This window comes from Schistocerca serialis, chromosome 1 (assembly GCF_023864345.2).
Source record: "Schistocerca serialis cubense isolate TAMUIC-IGC-003099 chromosome 1, iqSchSeri2.2, whole genome shotgun sequence".
NCBI classification, from domain to species: Eukaryota; Metazoa; Arthropoda; class Insecta; order Orthoptera; family Acrididae; genus Schistocerca; species Schistocerca serialis.
In genome coordinates this window covers 798951906-798975658 of record NC_064638.1, presented here as the reverse complement: position 1 = coordinate 798975658, position 23753 = coordinate 798951906, and the positions used below count along the sequence as shown (strand labels likewise).

General features: G+C 44.1%; 1 protein-coding gene across 1 annotated transcript in view; it reads left to right on the top strand.

Moving 5' to 3' along the window:
• The window catches only part of LOC126483858 (prion-like-(Q/N-rich) domain-bearing protein 25), a 194040-nt gene that overhangs the window by 84938 nt on the left and 85349 nt on the right, over nt 1-23753 (top strand). The window contains exon 2 of the mRNA XM_050107084.1: nt 15223-15415. Within this exon, the coding sequence (XP_049963041.1) occupies nt 15283-15415 (133 nt within the window). The 5' untranslated portion in view covers nt 15223-15282. The remainder of the gene's footprint in view (nt 1-15222; nt 15416-23753) is intronic.

The following is a 23753-nucleotide window of genomic DNA, read 5'->3' as shown; positions in this document are numbered from 1 at the left end:
TGGCGGTGACACCGATTATTAATGTACCAGCAGTTCACGTTTGTAATGTCTTATTTCGCTCTTACATTAACCTGTAAGTTGTCAAAGTTAGTCACTTAAAAATGTTACCTAGACAAATGTATTTCCGTAATTTCATTACTCTACATTAATTTTTATTTGGTGTTGCGATTTTTTTCCCAATTATATATATGTGGTGAGTGTATGCATTATAAATACATTAATAAGGATTTGATTTTTTTAAATTCAGCCGGACTCTGTGACCGAGCGGTTCTAGGCGCTTCAGTCCGGAACCGTGTTGCTGCTACGAACGCAGGTTCGAATCTTGCCTCGGACATGTATGTGTGTGATGTCCTTAGGTAAGATAGGTTTAAGTAGTTCTAAGTCTATGGGAATGATGACCTCAGATTCTAAGTCCCATAGTGCTTAGAGCCATTTGAACTGTTGTTTTAAATTCAGGGTTGCGCAACTTCTGGTTCATTTTGTATAAATATGCCAATAAATTTAAACCGAAAACAATGCCTATAAATAGTTTAATCAGCCGTGTGAAGTGAAAGTCTAAGTTCAAAACTAATTTACGATTCAAAATAATTATTTCGAGAACCAACAAACTTCTTTAATTGAAACTTCCTGGCAGATTAAAACTGTGTGCCCGACCGAGACTCGAACTCGGGACCTTTGCCTTTCGCGGGCAAGTGCTCTACCATCTGAGCAACCGAAGCACGACTCACGCCCGGTCCTCACAGCTTTACTTCTGCCAGTATCTCGTCTCCTACCTTCCAAACTTTACAGAAGCTCTCCTGCGAAGCTTGCAGAACTAGCACTCCTGAAAGAAAGGATACTGCGGAGACATGGCTTAGCCACAGCCTGGGGGATGTTTCCAGTCGTGCTTCGGTAGCTCAGACCACTTGCCCGCGAAAGGCAAAGGTCCCGAGTTCGAGTCTCGGTTGGGCACACAGTTTTAATCTGCCAGGAAGTTTCATATCAGCGCACACTCCGCTGCAGAGTGAAAATATCATTCTGGAAACATCCCCCAGGCATCCTTTCAGATGCACATCCAAGATACTTGTGCTATATGGTGGACAGTAAAGCATATTTTTAAAAGCAAGCAACTACAACTGTTGGATGGGAACTCGTTTCGCGTGGATTGTAGAGCTCCTGTCAAGAGACCCTTGCAACACTCCGCAACGAAAAGCAGCTCGTGGCCAATATCACTCACAATGCGAACCCCGCCATAGCTCGCCCTCATATACAGTCGAAACTTGGCAGGTAGACAGAAGGGTGAAAATAAAGGGACAATTATTTTGGCTTAGGTGCCAACGCTAAATAACTTACGAGAAAATGACGATCAAAGTACGACGTCACTTCATCAGTCGGCTTGCGCAACCTAGATCTAAGTGAGTTCGTAGCGCAGCGGTTAGGAGCACAGCTTCCGATTTTTGCGCCCCGTCTTCAAATTCACTTTTATATTCTTTTTCTCTCTTTTGTCCTCGCGGAAGTATGTGACATCAGTATTTTTTGTTACATCTTGAAGTACAATGGAATTATTTACAAAAGCCCGCATCTCGTGGTCGTGCGGTAGCGTTCTCGCTTCCCACGCCCGGGTTCCCGGGTTCGATTCCCGGCGGGGTCAGGGATTTTCTCTGCCTCGTGATGGCTGGGTGTTGTGTGCTGTCCTTAGGTTAGTTAGGTTTAAGTAGTTCTAAGTTCTAGGGGACTGATGACCATAGATGTTAAGTCCCATAGTGCTCAGAGCCATTTGAACCATTTTATTTACAAAAGGAATGATCATTACATATCGTGTTAAAAACAAATGTTATCGTCACGAAACTGTTAGAATTAACGACAACTGCGAGTTAAAAACATATAAATTCTATCATGTCACTTTTTACGTCTTTAAGAGAACCAAAAAATTCCCCACTACGGTATCTATCACAATAACATTCAAAGTATGAAAATCCGATCGCCACGAATAATGAACTAAGTCACATACGCCATAGCACATTTTTTAGTGTGAATATAATTATGAAAATAACCTCATTAACGTAGCTAAATACCATGTGATCTGGAGGTAATTTCGCGGCAAAGTACGCATATCGTAACATTTTCTCGAAAGCTAGATAAGTCGCATATTTTAATTGCACCACTTGTGATTGCGATGAAAATAGGGCACTGTAACCGGTGAATGTCATTCTTTACCTGTTAAAAGTATACGTCGCAGGTTTAACATACGCGCATACTCTATGGCGGAATTACTTTTACCGAAAACGTCGGTGATCCTATTTCACTAACAAACAGTCCATCGTGAGAATTATTGCTTTGCCCACCCCAGGCGTCAATACTATAAGTAACGGCCCCGCTTTTATGTAAGGTCGCAAAACTTTGTCCAAACACTGATGATAGGTTTCTTTTGTTAGCTGTCCCGATTTCATTGCTGTCGCGTACACATTGTGTTGTCGTCTCATTAATTGATTTACGTCTTGTTGGAATCGTGGGTCAGATTTGAAACTGACTTATTAGAGACAGACAAAAGCTGGTGGTAACTGTGGTTCAAATGGTTCAAATGGTTCAAATGGCTCTGAGCACTATGGGACTTTACATCTGAGGTCATCAGTCCCCTAGAACTTAGAACTACTTAAACCTAAGTAACCTAAGGATATCACACACATCCATGCCCGAGGCAGGATTCGAGCCTGCGACCGTAGCGGTCGCGCGGTTCCGGACTGAAGCGCCTAGAACCCCATGACCACACCGGCCGGCCGGTAACTGTGTTCCGGAAAGTGTTAACCTGTGTCATTTGCGACGGTAAAAGCTATTTTCAATAACATTTGAAATGCTTACTTGTTTTATCAATAATTCCGTTGTATTTCACGATATCGCAAAAAATATTTGCCACATACATCCGCTCTAACAAAAGGGAAGAATAAAATTGGACTTGATCACGGAGCGCGAAATTTGAAATTTGGGTTCTCAGATATTGCGGTACCAATTCTCGTGGTTATATGATGTGCAAGCAGACTGATGAAGCTACGTCGAGACTTCGTCCGTCGTTTACTCGAATATTATTTATAGGGTCAAATAGGATTTTATAATTTTGGAATGATAAAGAAATATATTTAGATAACTTACAGATTCGGTAGGTATGTCATTTTGTAGCAAACAACCTCAAGTTTGATTCACATAGCGCATCAATACAACATTCCGTGACCAGGAGCGCCAATGTAATGCATACTTGAAATGGCTACTTTCACTGGTGCGGAGCGTGCTCGCTGTGTTTTGGTTTCATGAAACGAACTCTGCAACAATTGCTCAACGTAACTTCCGCAACGAATACGCTAAAGAACCTCCAAGCTGGCCTATAATTTACTCTTGACACAAAAAGTTTGTTAGGATGGGTTGTCCATTGCGACATGATAAATCACCAGGTCGCCCGCGCGGTGTTGACTGTGTTTTTGAATATGCTTGAAAACTTTTTAATTCCACAGATCGATGAAGATGACCGAGATGGGATGGTTTACTACCAGCAAGATGATGCAACATCTCGTGAATTCCTCGATTATCGCTTGGATTAGCTGTGAAGGGTTAATCGCTTGGCCACCTCGCTCCCCAGACTTGACGTCACTGAATTTCTCTCTCTGGGATTTCATTAAAGACGGTGTGTATTTTCCCGCCCACCAAACAGTTTAGCCGACAAGAAAAATCGAACCTACGCTGTTGCTGCACAAGTTACACCCGATTTCTTGCAACGAGTGTGGGAAGAAATTGATTACCGGTGGCATGTTTGCCGTATCACAAATGGTCGTCACATCGAACCGGAATGATCTTCGATACTGTTATCTTTTTTGTTCGTTACAAAATGACACATCTACCGATTCTGTAAGGTATCTCAGTAAATTTCTGTATCATTCCAAAGTTTTGAAGTCCTTCTTGACTCATCCTGTATTGTTGGCACCTACGTTAAGATAGATGTCCCTTTATTTTCGCCCTTCTTTCACCCCGCCAAATTTCGACTGTATCATAGAATGGCTATGGTGGCTACTTCTTGTTCGTTATAACAAACTTCTGAACTTAATCCAACACCTCCTGAAGCTAGGAACTTGTCAGTCAGGTGTCATACTCTTTATAAATGTTACATGACTTAGTACAAATATTGACCACTTATGGTAAAACGTGGAACGAAACGAGGTGAGGACATATACGGAGTGTGTGCTGTTTATTGCCTCAAATTTGACGTTGAGATAATTATATACCCCATCAGTTTCAGATTAACACTACGTGTTCGAGCTAGTGACAGTTGCGCGATTTTTATACGTGATGTCATTCAGTGTAGCGGAGAGCTCTTAAGATAATTCGGGTTTCCTCTCGGATTCTCCTGGTTCGTCTCTGAACGTTTCTCAAGCAGTAGATCAAGTTAAACTAAATTACCTTGATACCGCTTGGTTAAAGGCTATCAGATGCCCTGGGAATAGCGTTCTATTACACGCAAAACCAAACGTTGTCGGAACCCATAATGAAAGAGAGCAAGGATTTCAGTCCACATGCAGAGCTTTGTACCAGCACGCTGTAAAATAGTTTGTAGCTTCTTAAGTGTAATGCTAGATATAATTTTACGTTTATTACGTGCTGATAGGAGCTCTGGTTATGCATATGAATAGTTGCACACAGTGCTCAAGGAGAAATATGGACTGCATCATGTGACAACGTGGAGTTACCTATTCCAAATAGCCTGTGGCATTAAAGCTAAATATTATGCAGAGGCCATACTTGATTTATCTAGTCGCTCGTGAAACCAAACTAGAAACCGTGCCACCTTTAACATGACAATAGTTCTGTTAATTTGAACTATAGAAATTTTCGCTAGCATGGCCGGCCGGAGTGGCCGAGCGGTTCTAGGCGCTTCAGTCTGGAACCGCGCGACCGCTACGATCGCAGGTTCGAATCCTGCCTACGGCATGGATGTGTCTGATGTCCTTAGGTTAGTTAGGTTTAAGTAGTTCTAAGTTCTAGGGTACTGATGACCTCAGATGTTAAGTCCCATAGTGCTCAGAGCCATTTGAACCATTCGCTAGCATGTTTACGGTTACAGTAACTGTCCTTGTCCGTTTTACACATATGTTGTATTAAAATTTTGTAAGATATTTTCGTTGAATAAGACATTTGATATCAGAATTGAACAAAATAATCAGTGAAAGTAGATAAACTGTTACATGCTTTCGCCGCATGTATAAAGATTTTTTAGAATGGGACTACTGCTTGTGCACAAAAGTTGAAGAACCTATTTTTTTATTGGAAGGATTTAGCTTTGGATACACATTCACCACCTGTCAGGGAGACTGATTCAAAGATGGATATTAATATTTACTTTATAGTGTTCTCTAAAAATAACTAGGAAAATTTAACGAAAGGAGACGAAATCTATTTACTTAACTTCGTCTGTCACACTCGATGTTTTTGGAAAGCTTGCAGCTGTGTCATTCATGATTTAAATAAGGAAAAACTGCGCCATTCACCTATTTTTAGCACAACTCGTGTCGAGAATTTATTCTCATTATCAAGTGCATTTATTTACATAAATATTTGTTGTGATGTTTGTGTGAGTATTTTCCTGGCTCTCTTGCGATCTCAAAAAGACTACTTCATTGCAAGACAGGCAGAAAATCACACATGTAAACGTCACAGAAAATATTTATGTAATCAAATGCACGTGAAACTGAGAATGCACCAATGCACCAAGCACGAAAAAGTGAGTATTTGGAGCAGTTTTTCATTATTTAAATAACGAAATCTATTGTCTAATATACAAAACAACGAAATGTTGTGCTGTGTTCCATTAAAAGTGTGCTATACGGATGCCCTGTTGTGTCCTTTCAGTGACGTCATATGACAAATGACCGAGACCGAAAAACCACGTAATTATAAAAAATAAGCTTTCATAAGAACTCTCCGAACTTTTTCCACGCAGTCTTTCAGCGGGCGCCACGCGTGCAGATGCAGAAACATCTACCTACACAAACCGGTGTACACAGCGTCTGCTCTGTGTGTCCCGTATTCCCTGCTATTCAGATGGCTCCGTAGAGTGTAATTGTACTCCTCGGGACAACAGACCTTGCACGTCCGCGTGACATTTCCGATTGGCTCTGAGCACTATGGGACTTAACTTCTGAGGTCATGAGTCCCCTAGAACTTAGAACTACTTAAACCTAACTAACCTAAGGACATTACACAAATCCGTTGCCGAGGCAGGATTCGAATCTGCGACCGTAGCGGTTCCAGACTGTAGCGCCTAGAACCGCTCGGCCACACCGGCCGGCGACATTTCAGGTTACTGAAAGCTGGTGACCTCTAGGTCTTTTAATACACGGAGCACTAGATATGTTGGATAAGGATCTGCGTGAAGATCGGCAAAGACCTATTCAAAGGCGACATCCCGACATGTACGTAATGTGACTGACGGAAAACGCCCAAAACATTGGCGTGGAGAATTGTGCTACACATCTCCCGAATGTAGTCCAGACCCTTAAACACTGTGCCACCTCATGTGGTCAAATTAAGCTACTGCTGAAAACATCCCTCCAATTCGCTAAAATGGAGACGGCAGCTTTTGCTGTAACAGCATGAGATATTGTAGACTGTAGATCGAGGTCGGACAACGTGAAGACAAAGTAAGTAGCACAGCACCTAGTATTAGCCAATTTCGTTATTCGATGACCAAGAGCATTGTTTAGCGACAAAGTGTAAATGATCTGCTTATTGGAAAAACCCACAGCTTGAGAAATTCTTCCAACACGCGCCTTTCACAGCCATGTACGGAATTCACCGATACAAATCTTTTATGGCTTCATGTGTAATTTACACGGTATTTAAGTTGATTAACAGCTCTCCCTTACCGTATAGACATGCACTGAGGTGATAAAAGTCATGAAATATCTCATAATATCATGTCGGACGTCCTTTTGCTTGGCGTAGCGCAGAAAGTCGACGTGCCATGGATTCAACAAGTCGCTGAAAGTCCCCTGTGGAAATATTGAGCCATTTGCCTCTACAGCCGTCCACAATTGCGAAAGTGTTGCCAGTGCTGGATTTTGCGGACGAACTGACTTCTTGATTATGTCCCATAAATGTTGGATGAGATTCATGTCGGTTAATGTGGTTGGCTGCATAATTCGCTCGAACTGTCCAGCATGTTCTTCAAACCAATCACGAACAATTGTGGCCCGGTGACATGGTGCATTATCATCTAAAAAACTTGCATCGACATTTGGGAACATGGAGTCCACGAATGGCTGCAAGTGTAGCAGAACATAACCATCTCCAGGGTTATGGAGCAACGACCAACTTGCACATTGCCTTTTTAACAACTTGGGTCTGAACCAGACTCGAACCCTACCCTCAGCTCTTACCAACTGAAATCGGGGCTCATCTGATCAGGCCACGGTTTTCCAGTCGTCTAGGATCTAACCGATATGGTCACAAGCCCAGGAGAGGCGCTGGAGGCGATGTCGTGCTGTTAGCAAAGGCATTCGCGTCGGTCGCCTGCAGCCATAGTCCATTAAGGCCAAATTTTGCCGCGCCGTCCAAAAGGATAAGTTCGTCGTACGTCCCAAGTCGATTTATGCGGTTATTTCACTCAGTGTTGCTTTCTGTTAGCCATGACTATTCTATGCAAACGCCGTTGCTCACGATCGTTAAGTGAAGGCCGTGGGCCACAGCGATGACCATGGTCAGAGATAATGTCTAAAATGTGGTATTCTGAGCACACTATTGACTCCGTGGATCTCGGAATACTTAATTCCCTAACGATTTCCGGAATCAAATGTCCCATACGTGTAGCTCCGACTACCATTCCGCATTAAAAGTCTGTCAGCTCTCGTCGTGCGGGCAAATCACTTCGGAAATTATTTCACATGGATCACCTGAGTATAAACGATATCTCTGCCAATGCACTGCCCTTTTACACCTTTAGTAGGCGGTACTACGTCCATTTGTATGTGTGCATATCGTTGTCCCATGACTTTTGTGTCCTCAGAATATTCCGAACGCGTAGGGGGATCTTCGTGATACGTAACATACAATTTACATGTCTCAATTTTGCTCATTCACTCCCTCCTTTTTTTCTATGGTATATGGAGAATGCCATCAACGTTAAACCTTTATCGACAGTATCGAGCGTGTCACTTCTGAGCTTCTTTTTTACCAATTCGTCGCCGTAAAGACGACGGGTTTCTTAAGCACTTTCGTCTCCTAAAGTTTAGACCATTCGTGCGGTGCATGTTTGAACAGTCATCGTTCGAGGATGCCTGCGTAATACGCTTGCGGCGCGGTTCCAGGGGAGCAAATGTTTTAGCTCTGATGACGGTATCTTCTTACGTCATGGCGCGCGAGATGCTCCGTTGAATGCTACGGACGGCACGCTCGCTCGCCATGAACCAAACAGTGCTGCCCGTGGTGCTAGCGAAACGTTCAGTGTTTACGAAGCTACGATTCTGTTTCTGTCGGCATCGTGGGTTAATCGTGCATGCGTTTTGTATATAACAGCCGTCCTTTTACGATGAGGTGCCAGTAGGTCGTAAAAAAGCATTTTACTTATAAACTGTATAATTTCCTTTAACTCATAGCTTTCGGGATTTACCTAGGCAGCGATAGGACTAGTGTACAGATTTTCGATTTGTTTTTGTGGTACGTCTACACCGTCTCAATTTCCAGATACGATGCGAAGCCGTTGCATACATGGGGTGAATCGAAATTAGCGCACGTGGACGCCAAAGCAAGATTCCCGCCAAACTAAGAGTACAAAAATGTCTCTGACAATATTTCGCCTCTTTCAGCAGAAAATTCACGTGAAGGGAAGGCGATTTGGCAACACTGTTATCACATGTACAATAAGAATCTACATTCGATAATGTGTCCAGTTAGTGCGGAAGTTAGAGTACTGTGCTAGAGTACTCCGGTTCCAGGTCTGGGTATAATTAATTTTTTATGATTTTAGAGTCCGTCATACTGTATTTAACTTCTTAATAGCTATACAACAATTACAGCGTGTCTTACACAATACACGAGCAATTAATTAATACTAACAAAGAAAGGAGAATAGAACTGTTTGTATAACCCTGTTTTTAATGACGCATTTTGCCTTGAAACGATTACTGTGTTGATTCATGCTTTCCCGGCGGAAGTAAAGTTGCGAGGAGGGGTCCTGAGTAGTGCTCGGTTAGCTCCGTTGGTAGAGCCCTTGCCTCCGCCCGGCAAAGTTCCCGGACTCAAGTCCCAGTTCCGCATACAGTTTGGAACTGTCAGGAAGTTTCATATCTCAGTATCTCAGTCTAACGTTAAAAAAACTGCAGTTCAAGAGTAAGTCTCTTTTGATGAACACAGTATTATTGCAGTATTGGCAAGCCCACAAAAAATTAAATAAAATTAGACCTAGATCTGGAATAGAACTCTCGGAGTATTCTGACGCAAAACTATACCCACTGTACTAAGCAAGTTGCACACCTACAGACTACCGAATGAACATCGTCGTCCTATATGTGGTTACAGTGTTGACAAATTGCCTTTGTTTGACTTCCATTTTGTACTGGAAATGTGCCTGGGACGAAATTTTATTAGAAACACATTTATCCTGTTAGTATGCAAGGAGGCGCTCTGCGAAGTTCGAACCGGCGAAGTTTGAGTGGAGGAAGTCGTTAGAGACGAAGCACAATCCCGGATGAGGGCAGGACGGAGAAGGACATCGGCCATGCATTTCAAAGGAACCATCCCGGCATTTTCCTTAAGCGATTTAGGAAAATCACGGAGCACTCAAATTTGGATGGCTGGATGCGTGTTTGAATGTCGTCCTTCGGCGAGTATGAGTTTTGATTAACCCCGTATGTTTACTGGTAGTACTGGTTTTACATATACATGTCGTACTTAAAGAGAAGGCAAACGAGAGGATTCATAAGAAGATACATGAAATGGAGATTCGAAGGAAACGACCAAGAGGAAGACCAAGGGTTAGGTGGCAGAAAGGTGTGGAGGAGAGGCAAAGACTGGATCAGAGTGAAAACAGAAAAATGGTGAGGAAACAGGAGTAAATGACGAGGATCGTCTTTCAAACAGTCCCAGACTGAGGCTGGAAACTGTTCATGATGATGATGATTTCCTACTTTTATAATGAAGTGTATGTATTTCGAAGGTTGTATGGGTTGAGACCGAGAACGATTAAAGAAATCATATTCCCAATATTTAGGGGAACTAGTTTTCAAAGATATCAGATTAGAATTCAAGCGCGAAAAACATAACAGAAAGACGACATACTTGGTTTGATAAAAATAAATTAAGGGTCTCAACGTAGTGGGTTCACAGAAAATACACTGTGAATAGATGTTGGTAGAGTGACAGGAAGCGAGAAATATTGTACAAAATGAGCGTGTAAGAATATTGGAGCGGTTGTCATTCCTGTGCATGCCTCTCTTTCTGGGTGATAAACACATCGATGTTGTGTCATGGACTTGTCAGTAATACGCACATGCAAAAAATTAATCGCCCCCCGCGTGACATCGGCTCTGGTCTTGATAAAGGGCTCATTTTGGAGGGGAAGAGAATCCGTAAGTTTCTTCAGGTTTGTCATATTCAGCTGAAGCCGTTGCCGATCAGAACCCGTACAGCTATTTAACTGCGGAATTGTTGACTGCTACGATCGGCCCGCCATTCCAAATAGTCCCAGATATTTTCTGTGGGGCTAAGATCGGATGATTTAATGGGTCAGTCAAGGTGCAACTGCAACTCTGAATGTTCGTCAGACTAGGAACGTATACGTACGCCAGTTGAACACGGCCATTATCTTGGAAGGTGGGAATGTTCAAAGCACACCCATCACGAAGAAGGGGCAGCACTCGCACAGCGATAATGTTGTAATAAACATTCTGATTGAAGTTCACGCTAGAATGAGTCAGTGGGCTAAACACATGGTACGAAAAACACCACTAAACATCACAGAACCTTCTTCAACCTGAAATATTCTCTCCTGCACATTGTGGTTTAAACGGTCCATGGGCCTTGGCATAATTTGAGTTAAAAGCAAAATCACGACTACCCGCTTCCCGTCAGATAACGTCCGGCTTCGGTATTGTTTGGCCCATTGAAACGTGCAGCTTTACGTGTAGCTGTGAGCAATGGCCTTTTACGAGGTACCTCCAAATGTGCAACGCATGGTCGAAAACTCGTCTCCGGTCATTCAGGCTGATTACGAAGACCGTTCATATACCGTGTTCGCTGGCTGCGAGTGGTACACCCTGCATTAGTAAACACGTTAGACAGTGCGCGAAGATACACCGACGAATAGGGCAACTTCATCTGCTCTGTGGTTAAGGCACGAGTAACAAGAAATGGAAAAACCGGTCGGTGAAAACCGATACCGGTATTTTAGTTCCGAATAACCGGTATTTTTCGGTATTTGTTTAGTCTCGAATGCAACATGTGTTTTTTATTGTTTACTAACAACCGAGTAAAAAATCGAAACATCAGTTAGCCATAGCAATAGTGCTAAATTTTTTCTTTCATAAATAAACCTTTCTTAAAAGAGATGTACTTGTTTATACTGAACATTGGCGTTACTTCGAATTAATGTGCTATTACAGAAATGGAGGCGTGGATGTGTGTGATGTCCTTAGGTTAGTTAGGTTTAAGTAGTTCTAAGTCTAGGGGACTGATGACCTCAGATGTTAAGTCCTATAGTGCTCAGAGCCATTTGAACCAGAAATGCAGAAAAGCGATCGGAGCTTTTTTGATAACAATTCCGTCAGGAACGAGCGACATACACAAAGCATAAGAATTGGTACAGCATTGCCAAGACAACATCGTCGCTGCTGTCGTGTGTCGTGCCTTAAGGTACGCGTGTACGTGCAGTGGGCAAGACTCGCCCCCACATGGTCTATAGATTGGTTTCTCGCTGTCATCGCCGGACAGCAGTACTATTGAAGAATGGCACCAACCCTAGCCTGGAAATAGTTTCACGAAGTGATGAAACAACGAAGTACAATGCTTCGTTTGTTTTAAAAGATTGTAGGCTTGTCTGAGATTTCTATGAAATAATAAAAGGGGAAGGAGATTATGGTAACATTAATAAATTAAAAGCTTAGCAATTATTCATTCACAATGCACAACAAAAATAGAAAGCAGCTGACCTTCTTCAAAAATGGCTCTGAGCACTATGGAACATCTGAGGTCATCAGTCCCTAGAACTTAGAACTACTTAAACCTAACTATCCTAAGGACATCACACACATCCATGACCGAGGCAGGATTCGAACCTGCGACCGTAGTGGTCGCGTGGTTCCAGACTGAAGCGCCTAGAACCACTCGGCCACACCGGCCAGCGAGCTGACCTTCTACCGGTGTCTACATAATATACTTTTATCTGCTAGTAGCTCTTGAAAACGGACAAGCAGACTTCTTCCTCAGTTTTCAACCTTTAGCAGTGATTATGTTGAACGAATTATCTCTTTTCCAGAATAGTAGCGAAGGATGGTCGGACGAAGTGTTCTTTTATTTATCTATTTAATTTTACATACTGATTCTATATATCTTGAAACTGAGAAAGTAAATATTTTTCAATCTTTGTTCGATATCTACGTTTATTACAGGAAGTACACACATCAAAAAAAAAGTTTTGAATCATCCCTGTTCCCAGAACTTCTGAAGATAGACGTTGACTGTGGATATGGTATCACAGACACTTTGACTGTTCAGAGGTGTCACTAAACCCGCCCAAAGATGTAAACAACCATGCATAAGTAGCGCCTATTAGACGGAGGGGGTCCGACAGGCGATCAGTTCCAGGCATTCCGCCAGGAAGGAGGTACACGGCTCGTGTTGTCTGTAGTTCAACCGTGCCTAGGCGGTCAATACCACGGTTCGATCGCATTTGTGTTGTTACTTTGTGCCAAGAAGGGCTCTCAACAAGGGAAGTTACCAGGTGTCTCGGAGTTAACCAAAGCGATATTGTTCGGACATGGAGGAGATACAGAGAGACAGGAACAGTCAATGGTATGCCTCGCTCAGGCCGCCAAAGGGCTATTACTGCAGTGGATGATCGATACGTACGGATTACGGCTCGGAGGAACCCTGACAGCAACGCCACCGTGTTGAACAATGCTTTTCGTGCAGCCACAGGACGTCGTGTTACGACTCAAACTGTGCGCAATAGGCTGCATGATGCGCAACTTCACTCCCGATATCCATGGCGAGGTCGATATTTGCAACCACGTCACAATGCAGCGCGGTACAGATGGGCCCAACACCATGCCGAATGGATCGCTCAGGATTGGCATCACATTTCCTTCACCTATGAGTGTCGCATATGCCTTCAACCAGACAATCGTCGGAGAGGTGTTTGGAGGCAACCCGGTCAGTCTGAGCAAATTACAGATTTTCTGCTGTTTTGGGGTGGCATTATGTGGGGCCGACGTCCGCTGCTAGTGGTCATGGAAGGCACCGACACGGCTGTACGGTATGTGAATGCCATCCTCCAACCGATAGTGCAACCATATCGGCAGCATATTGGTGAGGCATTCGTCTTCATCGACGAGAATTCGCGCCTCCATGGTGCACAACTTATGAATGAGTTCCTTCAGGATAACGACATCGCTCGACTAGAGTGGCCAGCATCTTCTCCAGGTATGAAACCTATCGAACATGCCTGGGATAGACTGAAAAGGGCTGTTAATGGACGACGTGACCCACCAACCACTCTGAGGTATTTGCGCCGAATCGCCGTTGAGGAGTAGGACAATCTGGACTAACAGTGATTTGATGAACTTGTGGATAGTATGCCGCGACGAATACAGGCATGTGTAAGTGCAAGATGACGTGCTACTGGGTGTTAGAGGTACCGATGTGTACAGCAAGGTCTCGCTGTATGGTGGTACAACGTGCACTGCCTCGGTTTCATGAGCAACAAAAAGAGCGGAAATGATGCTTATGTCGTGTAAGTAGGCTGTTTAGATTTTTATGTTGGTAACGCCACGTAGCGCTCTGTATGAAAATCACTGACTATGCTGTGTGCAGTCTGTGGCTGATTTGCATTGTTGGAATATTTGCTATTGTACTGTTGGGCAATTGGATGTGAACAGCGCGTAGCGTTGCGCAGTTGGAGGTGAGCCGCCAGCAGTGGTGGATGTGGGGAGAGAGATGGCCGAGTTTTGAGAACGGACGATCTGGACATGTGTCCGTCAGAAAAACGAAATTTGTAAGACTGGATGTCATGAACTGATATATATATTATGACTTTTGAACATTATTAAGGTAAATACATTGATTGTTCTCTATCAAAATCTTTCATTTGCTAACTATGCCTATCAGTAGTTAGTGCCTTCCGTAGTTAGAAACTTTTATTTAGCTGGCAGTATTGGCGCTCGCTGTATTGCAGTAGTTTGAGTAACGAAGATTTTTGTGAGGTAAGTGATTCGTGAAAGGTGTAGGTTATTGTTTGTCAGAGCCATTCTCTTGTAGGGATTATTGAAAGTCAGATTGCGTTGCGCTAAAAATATTGTGTGTCAGTTTAGTGATGATCAGAATAAGTAAAGAGAGAAATGTCTGAGTACGTTCAGTTTTGCTCAACTGTTTGAAAATCAAATGACGTAGAAGTTAATTAGCACAGTAATTTATAATGTTTCAAAAAGGGGCGTTTCAGTTGATCTCTATTCCAATTTTCTGTACAGGTTTCGGAACTCTCGGAACGGAGGTGATGCAAAACTTTTTTGATGTGTGTAATATGGAAAAAAATTGAAAATCGGTTGTTTCAGAAAGCAATTATTTTGAGCGGTTTTAACAGTCAGGTTAAACTGGCGTGGAAAAATGATATATAACTGAAGGGGCAATTTTTTCAGCGAAAACCACCATCCCTAACGTGTAAACATTCGTCAGCTCCTCTCAGCCATTCCGTCGCGTCCCCACGTCGACTCATATTACTGTCGGACCCATATCACTGTACTGATTACATGCAACCGGCTATCATACAAACACACACACACACACACACACACACACACACACACACACACACACCTATCACTGCCATGGCAGGTTAGTGGTGGACGGTCACATAGCCGCCATGGTCCAAAGCGACCAGTGTGCATTTTTCTTTTTTTTAAGAGGGTGACTAATATTTATAGTCGGGCGTCACGTCGAACGTGCAAGTGATTGAGTGGCGAACAGAGACAAGAGGCGCGTGTTATCTGCGTGCAGGTGGAGGCGATAAGATAGAGGCGGAGATGCGGGCGCGCGGCCGCCGCGGCTGCTGAAGCCATGCTGCCGCCCCGCGAGCCGGCGGCGCCGCTGCTGACGGACCTGGCGCTGCCTCTGCTGCTGGCGCTGCCTCTGCTGCTGACGGGCGCCGCCAGCGCCGTCCACCACCCCGCGCAGCTCCGCAGGGGACAGAGTGAGTACCGGCGGCCCCGGCTGCCCGCTGTGGCCTAACTGCACCGGCGATCCTCCGGTACCTCCAACCACTTGCAGTTACTTTACAACCCCACGACACCTTTCGGAATACTATCCGCGTCCGACTGCCTAGATTTAGGTTTTCCGTGATTTCCCTAAATCAGGCAAATGTAGGGATGGTACGCTTGAAAGGGCACGCCCTATTTCCTTCCTCTTCCTTCAAACAATTCGAGTTTGTGCTCCGTCTCTAATGACCTCGATGTCGACTGGACGTTAAACCCAATCTTCTTTCGTTTTTCCTTCTTTGGGAGTATTACACTGCCTGATCAAAAGTATCCGGACACTGCTGTATAATGCGGAACTTATCACTAGATGTCACGAGAGCCCCGCCAGTATACGTAGAGGCGGTGAATATTGTACTGTTAGTAGAGAAACAGTAACAACTGAATGGGCAGGTGAGAAGAGCTCGCCGGCCGCTTGTTCAAATGGTTCAAATGGCTCTGAGCACTATGGGACTTAACAGCTGTGGTCATCAGTCCCCTAGAACTTAGAACTACTTAAACCTAACTAACCTAAGGACATCACACACATCCATGCTCGAGGCAGGATTCGAACCTGCGACCGTAGCAGTCGCACGGTTCCGGACTGCGCGCCTAGAACCGCGAGACCACCGCGGCCAGCCCGGCCGCTGGTGGCCGAGCGGTTCTGGCGCTACAGTCTGGAACCGCGCGACCGCTACGGTCGCAGGTTCGAATCCTACTTCGGGCATGGATGTGTGTGTTGCCCTTAGGTTAGTTAGTTTTAAGTAGTTCTAAGTTCTAGGGGACTTATCACCTCAGCAGTTGAGTCCCATAGTGCTCAGAGCCATTTGAACCATTTGAGAAGAGCTCTGCCACGTGGCATGGGCGTTGTTTGACGCCTGAGCAATAAATACGTCAGAGGCATTTCAACGCTTCTAAACCTACTCAAGACGACTGTTGATGACATGATTGTGACGTGGAAAAGTGAAGAACAACCACAGCTACAACAACACCCGGTAATCTCACGCACTAACGCACAGGGACTGTTCAGCAATGCAGGCTGTGGTTGTAAAAAACCGCTAAAATCACTGGAACAAATCACTCGCGATTTCGAAAGTGCTGTCAATAGTCCAGTTAGCACAATGACTGTGCGTACTGGGTTTAGGTACAATCGTCAAGCACCTCCTCATGAATCACATGTTTCTGTAGTCAAAACAGCTTTTGAGGTGGCGTAAAGACCGACGCCACTGGGCAGTGAATGGCTGTAAGCGACTGATTTGCAGTGACGAATCAGGCAGTAAACTATGATGATCTAGACGATGGGTATGGATTTGGTGAATATCTCGATAACGTTACGTGCAATCATGTGTAGTGTCAACAATGAAATGCCGGGTGGTATGGCCGAGCGGTTCTAGGCGCTACAGTCTGGAACCGCTCGACCGCTACGGGCGCAGCTTCCAATCCTGCGTCGGGCATGAATGTGTGTGATGTCCTTCGGTTAGTTGGGTTTAATAGTTCTAAGTTCTAGGGGACTGATGACCTCAGAAGTTAAGTCCTATAGTGCTCAGAGCCATTTTTTTATCTACATAAAAACAGAGAACAAATACATTTATTTAAGAATCACGATCGCCTTGTGCAGACGTGGATAACCTAAAGGCATGTATCAACAGATCAAATACTGAAAGAGCAGTTGAACGCGTTATGCAGATCTTGGTGTCAGTCGCGTCCTCCTGAAAAGGTAAGGCCTTATCATAAGGCTTCGGCAATATGATTGCATTTCTAAGTGTCCGATTACTGATGAATCTTTTTAAATCTGATTTTACTATTTTATATTTCTAGTTTTTACCGAGTTTAATGAAGGAGATGTTGGCACGACATATTCGACGATGCCCTTTGGCTACACTGACTAATGGATTCTTCTAAGAAATACCAAAATAAGCTATTTGCTCTTTCAGTATTTGATCTGTTTATACATGCCTTTAGGTTATCCAAGTCTGCACAACTCGATCGCGATTCTTAAATAGATGTATTTGTTCTCTGTTTTCTATGTAGCTAATCTGAAGATGCCTAAATAAGGCGAAACGCGTCGTTGAAAAATAAAAAACTAAAATTGCTACCAAGACTGTTTTTAACCAATACTAAGTCCCATAGTGCTCAGAGCCATTTGAACCATTTTTTGAACAATGAAATACGGAGGAGGTGGTATTACGAAATGATAATTTTTTTCGCGGCTAGGGTGAGCTCCCCTTATTGCTCTTAAGAAAACGCTAAATGCGGAAGGATTTGAATACATTTTACAGCACTGTGCACTGAGTAAAACAAAGCAGCAGTTCGGAAACGATGGCTGTTAATGCCAGTATGACAATCCACCCTATCATAAAGCCTTATCTGTGGGGCAATAACATTGCTGAAATGGACTTGCCTATCCAAAGCCCCGACCTGAACCCAATGGAACACCTGTGGTTTGAGTTAGAATTTCGACTTCTCTCCGCACCCCAGAATCCAGCATCACTACATTCTCCGGCATCGGCTCCTTCACAGAGATTCAGGTACTTCATTGAAAGTGTCCCCAGCAGAACTAAAGCTGTCACAAATGTGAAGGGTGGACACATCTCATATTAATGCCCATCAATAGATGTCCGGATACTTTTGATTAGATAGTATATATTTTCCTCGTTAGCTGAAGTAAATTGTTGTCAAAGATCCTGTACGGAGAACTATATTGCTGTGAATATCTCGATAACGTTACGTGCAATCATGTGTAGTGTCAACAATGAAATGCCGGCCGGTATGGCCGAGCGGTTCTAGGCGCTACAGTCTGGAACCGCTCGACCGCTACGGTCGCAGCTTCCAATCCTGCGTCGGGCATGGATGTGTGTGATGATAGGTTGGTTTTCACAGCTTACACATCTTTCATTATTTCACTAACAAATGTAAAAAAAATTTTGACAATTAAGGTCATTTAGTACAATTGATGATGGAGTTGTAATAATTATTTTTATTTGTTAGTTATGTTAATTTTCTGATTATAATCAAGAAAATATTACATCCAACTCACTTACTTTCAGCATTATGATTTCAGTTAGTATTCACAACTCACTATTTGGCTTAGTCTAAAATTATCGCTTTAAACGCAAGCCAGCTTGCTAGCGGTTCACTAAATAAGGTTACTAGGATCCGAAGCACAGTTCTTCTGATTAATTTTCCATCGTTACCTCACTGCACTACCTCTCCTCAGGAACTTACTAAAACGTGGTTCTTCAATAAAGGCAGTACTTTGTATTTGACCAAAGACTGCAGTTTATTCGCGGAACACTTAGAAAATGCAACAGATCTGCTAAAGAGACTGCTTACACTACGCTTGCCCGCCATCTTCTGGAGTATTGTTGTGCGGTGTGGGATCCGCGTCAGATAGGATTGACGGGAGAAATCGAAAAAGTTCAAAGATGGGCAGCTCGTTTTGTGTTATCGCGAAATAGGGGAGGGAGTGCCACGGAGATGATACGCGATTTGGGTTGGTAGTCACTAAAACAAAGGCGATTTCCTTTGGGCAGGATCTTTCCATTAGATTTCAATCACGAATTTTCTCCTCTGAGTATGAAAATATTTTTTTGGTTCAAACCTACATAGGGAGGAACGATGATCGTAATAAAATCAGAGCTCCCACGGGAAGATTTCAGGGTTCGTTTATCGCGCTCCCTGTTGGAGAGTGAATCGGTAGAGAAACAGCTTGAAGGTGGTCCGATGAACCCTCTGCCAGGAACTTAATTGTGAAATGCATAGCAGTCATGTAGATATAGGTGTAGATGTGAATCTCTCATTCTGTTGCCAAATTAATATTTATTAGAATGAAATGTTAAGAAAATTACAAATTGACGCTAATATTACGTTTGATTCGTACTCTTCAGGATTTCATCACTTCATTGCAACATTAGTTCAGTGTCAATAGCTGACAATGTAATCAAGCGATGATTAATACGAAACAACACACACAATCTGCCGGCCGGTCCACGTGAGTGTGTAACATTCGAACAGCCTAATACCGCGCGATTTTTGCGGACAGATTATTCATAAAGAAATAGTCGCTATCCACGGGAGAAGTCGCAGCAGAACACACTGGTTAGAACTATGCGAAGCGCAGTTTCGAATACGGTACGCAGTTCTCGAAAACCGCGTTGTCCAATCACTGAAGACTGCCAGGAAGGAAAATGATGGGTATAAGACAGAGGGAACTATGGACACTGTAATAGCTGATTTTAGTTCCTCACAAGACATTACCCATCTCGTAGAATAAGTAACCGGCGGTTGTCTGACAAAGATGGAGACCTGCTGTTTACCTACTCCCATAGCATAATGTGCAAAGACTGGAAATGGCATAACAGAATGCCAATCAAGGAAAAGGACACGGTATACTATATGGGTTTTTTTACCAGTTTTTCGGGTCTTCGTTACCTTCTCGAGACAGCGCATGCGTGAATGTGAAGGAAACATATTACACTATTGGAAATTGAAATAAGAACACCGTGAATTCATTGTCCCAGGAAGGGGAAACTTTATTGACACATTCCTGGGGTCAGATACATCACATGATCACACTGACAGAACCACAGGCACATAGACACAGGCAACAGAGCATGCACAATGTCGGCACTAGTACAGTGTATATCCACCTTTCGCAGCAATGCAGGCTGCTATTCTCCCATGGAGACGATCGTAGAGATGCTGGATGTAGTCCTGTGGAACGGCTTGCCATGCCATTTCCACCTGGCGCCTCAGTTGGACCAGCGTTCGTGCTGGACGTGCAGACTGCGTGAGACGACGCTTCATACAGTCCCAAACATGCTCAATGGGGGACAGATCCGGAGATCTTGCTGGCCAGGGTAGTTGACTTACACCTTCTAGAGCACATTGGGTGGCACGGGATACATGCGGACGTGCATTGTCCTGTTGGAACAGCAAGTTCCCTTGCCGGTCTAGGAATGGTAGAACGATGGGTTCGATGACGGTTTGGATGTACCGTGCACTATTCAGTGTCCCCTCGACGATCACCAGTGGTGTACGGCCAGTGTAGGAGATCTCTCCCCACACCATGATGCCGGGTGTTGGCCCTGTGTGCCTCGGTCGTATGCAGTCCTGATTGTGGCGCTCACCTGCACGGCGCCAAACACGCATACGACCATCATTGGCACCAAGGCAGAAGCGACTCTCATCGCTGAAGACGACACGTCTCCATTCGTCCCTCCATTCACGCCTGTCGCGACACCACTGGAGGCGGGCTGCACGATGTTGGGGCGTGAGCGGAAGACGGCCTAACGGTGTGCGGGACCGTAGCCCAGCTTCATGGAGACGGTTGCGAATGGTCCTCGCCGATACCCCAGGAGCAACAGTGTCCCTAATTTGTTGGGAAGTGGCGGTGCGGTCCCCTACGGCACTGCGTAGGATCTACGGTCTTGGCGTGCATCCGTGCGTCGCTGCGGTCCGGTCCCAGGTCGACGGGCACGTGCACCTTCCGCCGACCACTGGCGGCAACATCGATGTACTGTGGAGACCCCACGCCCCACGTGTTGAGCAATTCGGCGGTACGTCCACCCGGCCTCCCGCATGCCCACTATACGCCCTCGCTCAAAGTCCGTCAACTGCACATACGGTTCACGTCCACGCTGTCGCGGCATGCTACCAGTGTTAAAGACTGCGATGGAGCTCCGTATGCCCCGGCAAACTGGCTGACACTGACGGCGGCGGTGCACAAATGCTGCGCAGCTAGCGCCATTCGACCGCCAACACCGCGGTTCCTGGTGTGTCCGCTGTGCCGTGCGTGTGATCATTGCTTGTACAGCCCTCTCGCAGTGTCCGGAGCAAGTATGGTGGGTCTGACACACCGGTGTCAATGTGTTCTTTTTTCCATTTCCAGGAGTGTACGTCCTCTGGGAAAAGAAATATGGCACTACACACATGATTTTCCGATTCTAACTCTGTTCTGGAATCACACAACTATACTGCAAAATCCATTCTTGCATCAAGAACAAATAAGTATTTACAAATCGTACTGAAATGTCCTCTGGAAACAGGTCCTCACCAAATGCGTCCTATCCGTGCGCAACTACGTGCTTCATAACACTGCCAACGAAACAAATGACGCGCTGCAGTATTTCAAGTGGGAGTATTTTGGGCATAGTTTTGACACAGATCGAGGGGCTTTCATTCCTCTTGTGCTCTTAGATACCATCTTTCCCAAAGAAAGTAAAGTCATTTGCAGACAGCAAAAGTAATTCTATGCTGATCGTTTTCAGTGACACCCTGAACAATATGCTAAATGTATCTGTGAATAAGAAGATTGTACTGAGATATAAAAGTGCTTTTTGAATCAGTGACGTGGAACAGTCCCTCGTAAGTTACTTGCCTCATTCGTATTCTTGTGTTTTCACTGTGCTGTGCTGAAAGCCTTTTATTTGTAACACCAATAATACTGAATTGGTAAAGTATTGCATAACTGAGCTACAATAGACAGTTTCTATTCACGTAAAGCGTCGTTATCTTGAATTGTAAAACGTATCAGCAGTTTTAAGTAGAAGGAGAAAGCAATAACTAGGGAAGAGGTTCAGCAGCTTGAAAGACGAGTGTAAAAAGACCCTACGGCATCACTTCGCACGTTGGTAGGACACTTCTAGCAGTGAAACATATGTCTGGTTGTGAGCTGCAGTGATTCCATTGACAGCCCCGCGCAAACCATTTGACAACTGAGCCCTTCTAATAACGTCACCAGTATATGATGGCTGTCTTGTAGTCACTAATCATCCTGAAATAATATCACACAGATTCAAAAGCGGAACGGTCATTTTAGCGAACGTACTCACAGACAGTGCGTTTCGATTTTATGTAAATGTCAGAATCACCCTTTATTTTCTGATTTTAAATATTTAAATGAAATTAGGAGGCATTAAGAGGATTTTTGGATGGGTGTTTACTCAAGTCCTAGTCAGCTGAAGAATTTCACATTGGATCGACGAGTGGCTTCATCTTTACTTCTTGACGCTTTAACTAGCAGTCACCTCCGTCGTTACTAAATGTACCTGATAGAGGCTAAATGACTACACTGCAGCAAGAGAAAGGTGCTGTCAGACTGAAACTGCGAGACAGATTGCGAGACATTTCGGTAAGATCCCGGCTAGTGGAAATGAAGGTTCCGTATTCGGCACACAGCTTTAATTGCAAAGAGAATTGATTCCACTGTAGCTCTCATCGGCCCCCTCCCCCCCCCCCCTCCCGCTGCTGACAGTACGAAACGGTGCTCAGATCGAAGGAAGACAGGAGAATACTGTCTCCAACAGGACAATGCCTGGTAAAACACAATGGGGCTTAAAACAACCTTCGAACAGGTGACTCCTATCCTTCAAACTGCAGTTAACGTGATCAGCTAAATTCACGACAAGAGATAGTCGTCCTAATATTTGAGAACCCATTCTAGCATTTACTTGAAGTGTAAAAACAATATCAATCGAGTGCGCCGGTTTCACTCATTTCAAACTCACTGCCGCATTGCTCTGGTTTTTCATTCGACGACAGCAAAAAAATTATCACTAGCTATGTAAACTGAAAGCTTATATCCAAGATAACAGAGCACATCCTTAGATATCACATCTCTGCTCGCTATACAGAGTCTAAGTATTTTCCGGTGACCGAAATGCAAAAAGATATCCGTGTTCAGTGTAAATTAAATACTGGATCATGAGTTTCTCTCACTGTAATTAGTTAATATCGAGTAGGAGGCGAAGGTTTTCGCAACTGCAGGTCTGGTCTAGAAAATAATAATGTCAAACATTATTAGATTTTCTCTCACTTCGGGTAGTTTTGTCACTGTATGAATCGCGTAAGGCGTAAAACGTGTTTTAATTCTTGAAATGTCGGAAGTATCGAAACGCGTTTTCCAGCAAATGACACCAGGCAGAGGGGTGAGTAATTCTGCAACATCGTTAGTACTGTTATATCAACCGAGATATTTATGGAAGTTTACTTGTGTAATGAAACTCTTTGATAATGGAGGCAAAATTTGAGAAATAAAAAGGAACTGTCATAGGATTTGCCGATCAAGAAAACGCGTTTACATTGTAAAGTGGTCCAACTTGATCTAAATCTTCGGAAAAATAGAAATACACTGCAATAGTGGGAATCAGTATAAAGGCAGAGTTTCTACGAAAGTTATACACTCCTGGAAATTGAAATAAGAACACCGTGAATTCATTGTCCCAGGAAGGGGAAACTTTATTGACACATTCCTGGGGTCAGATACATCACATGATCACACTGACAGACCCACAGGCA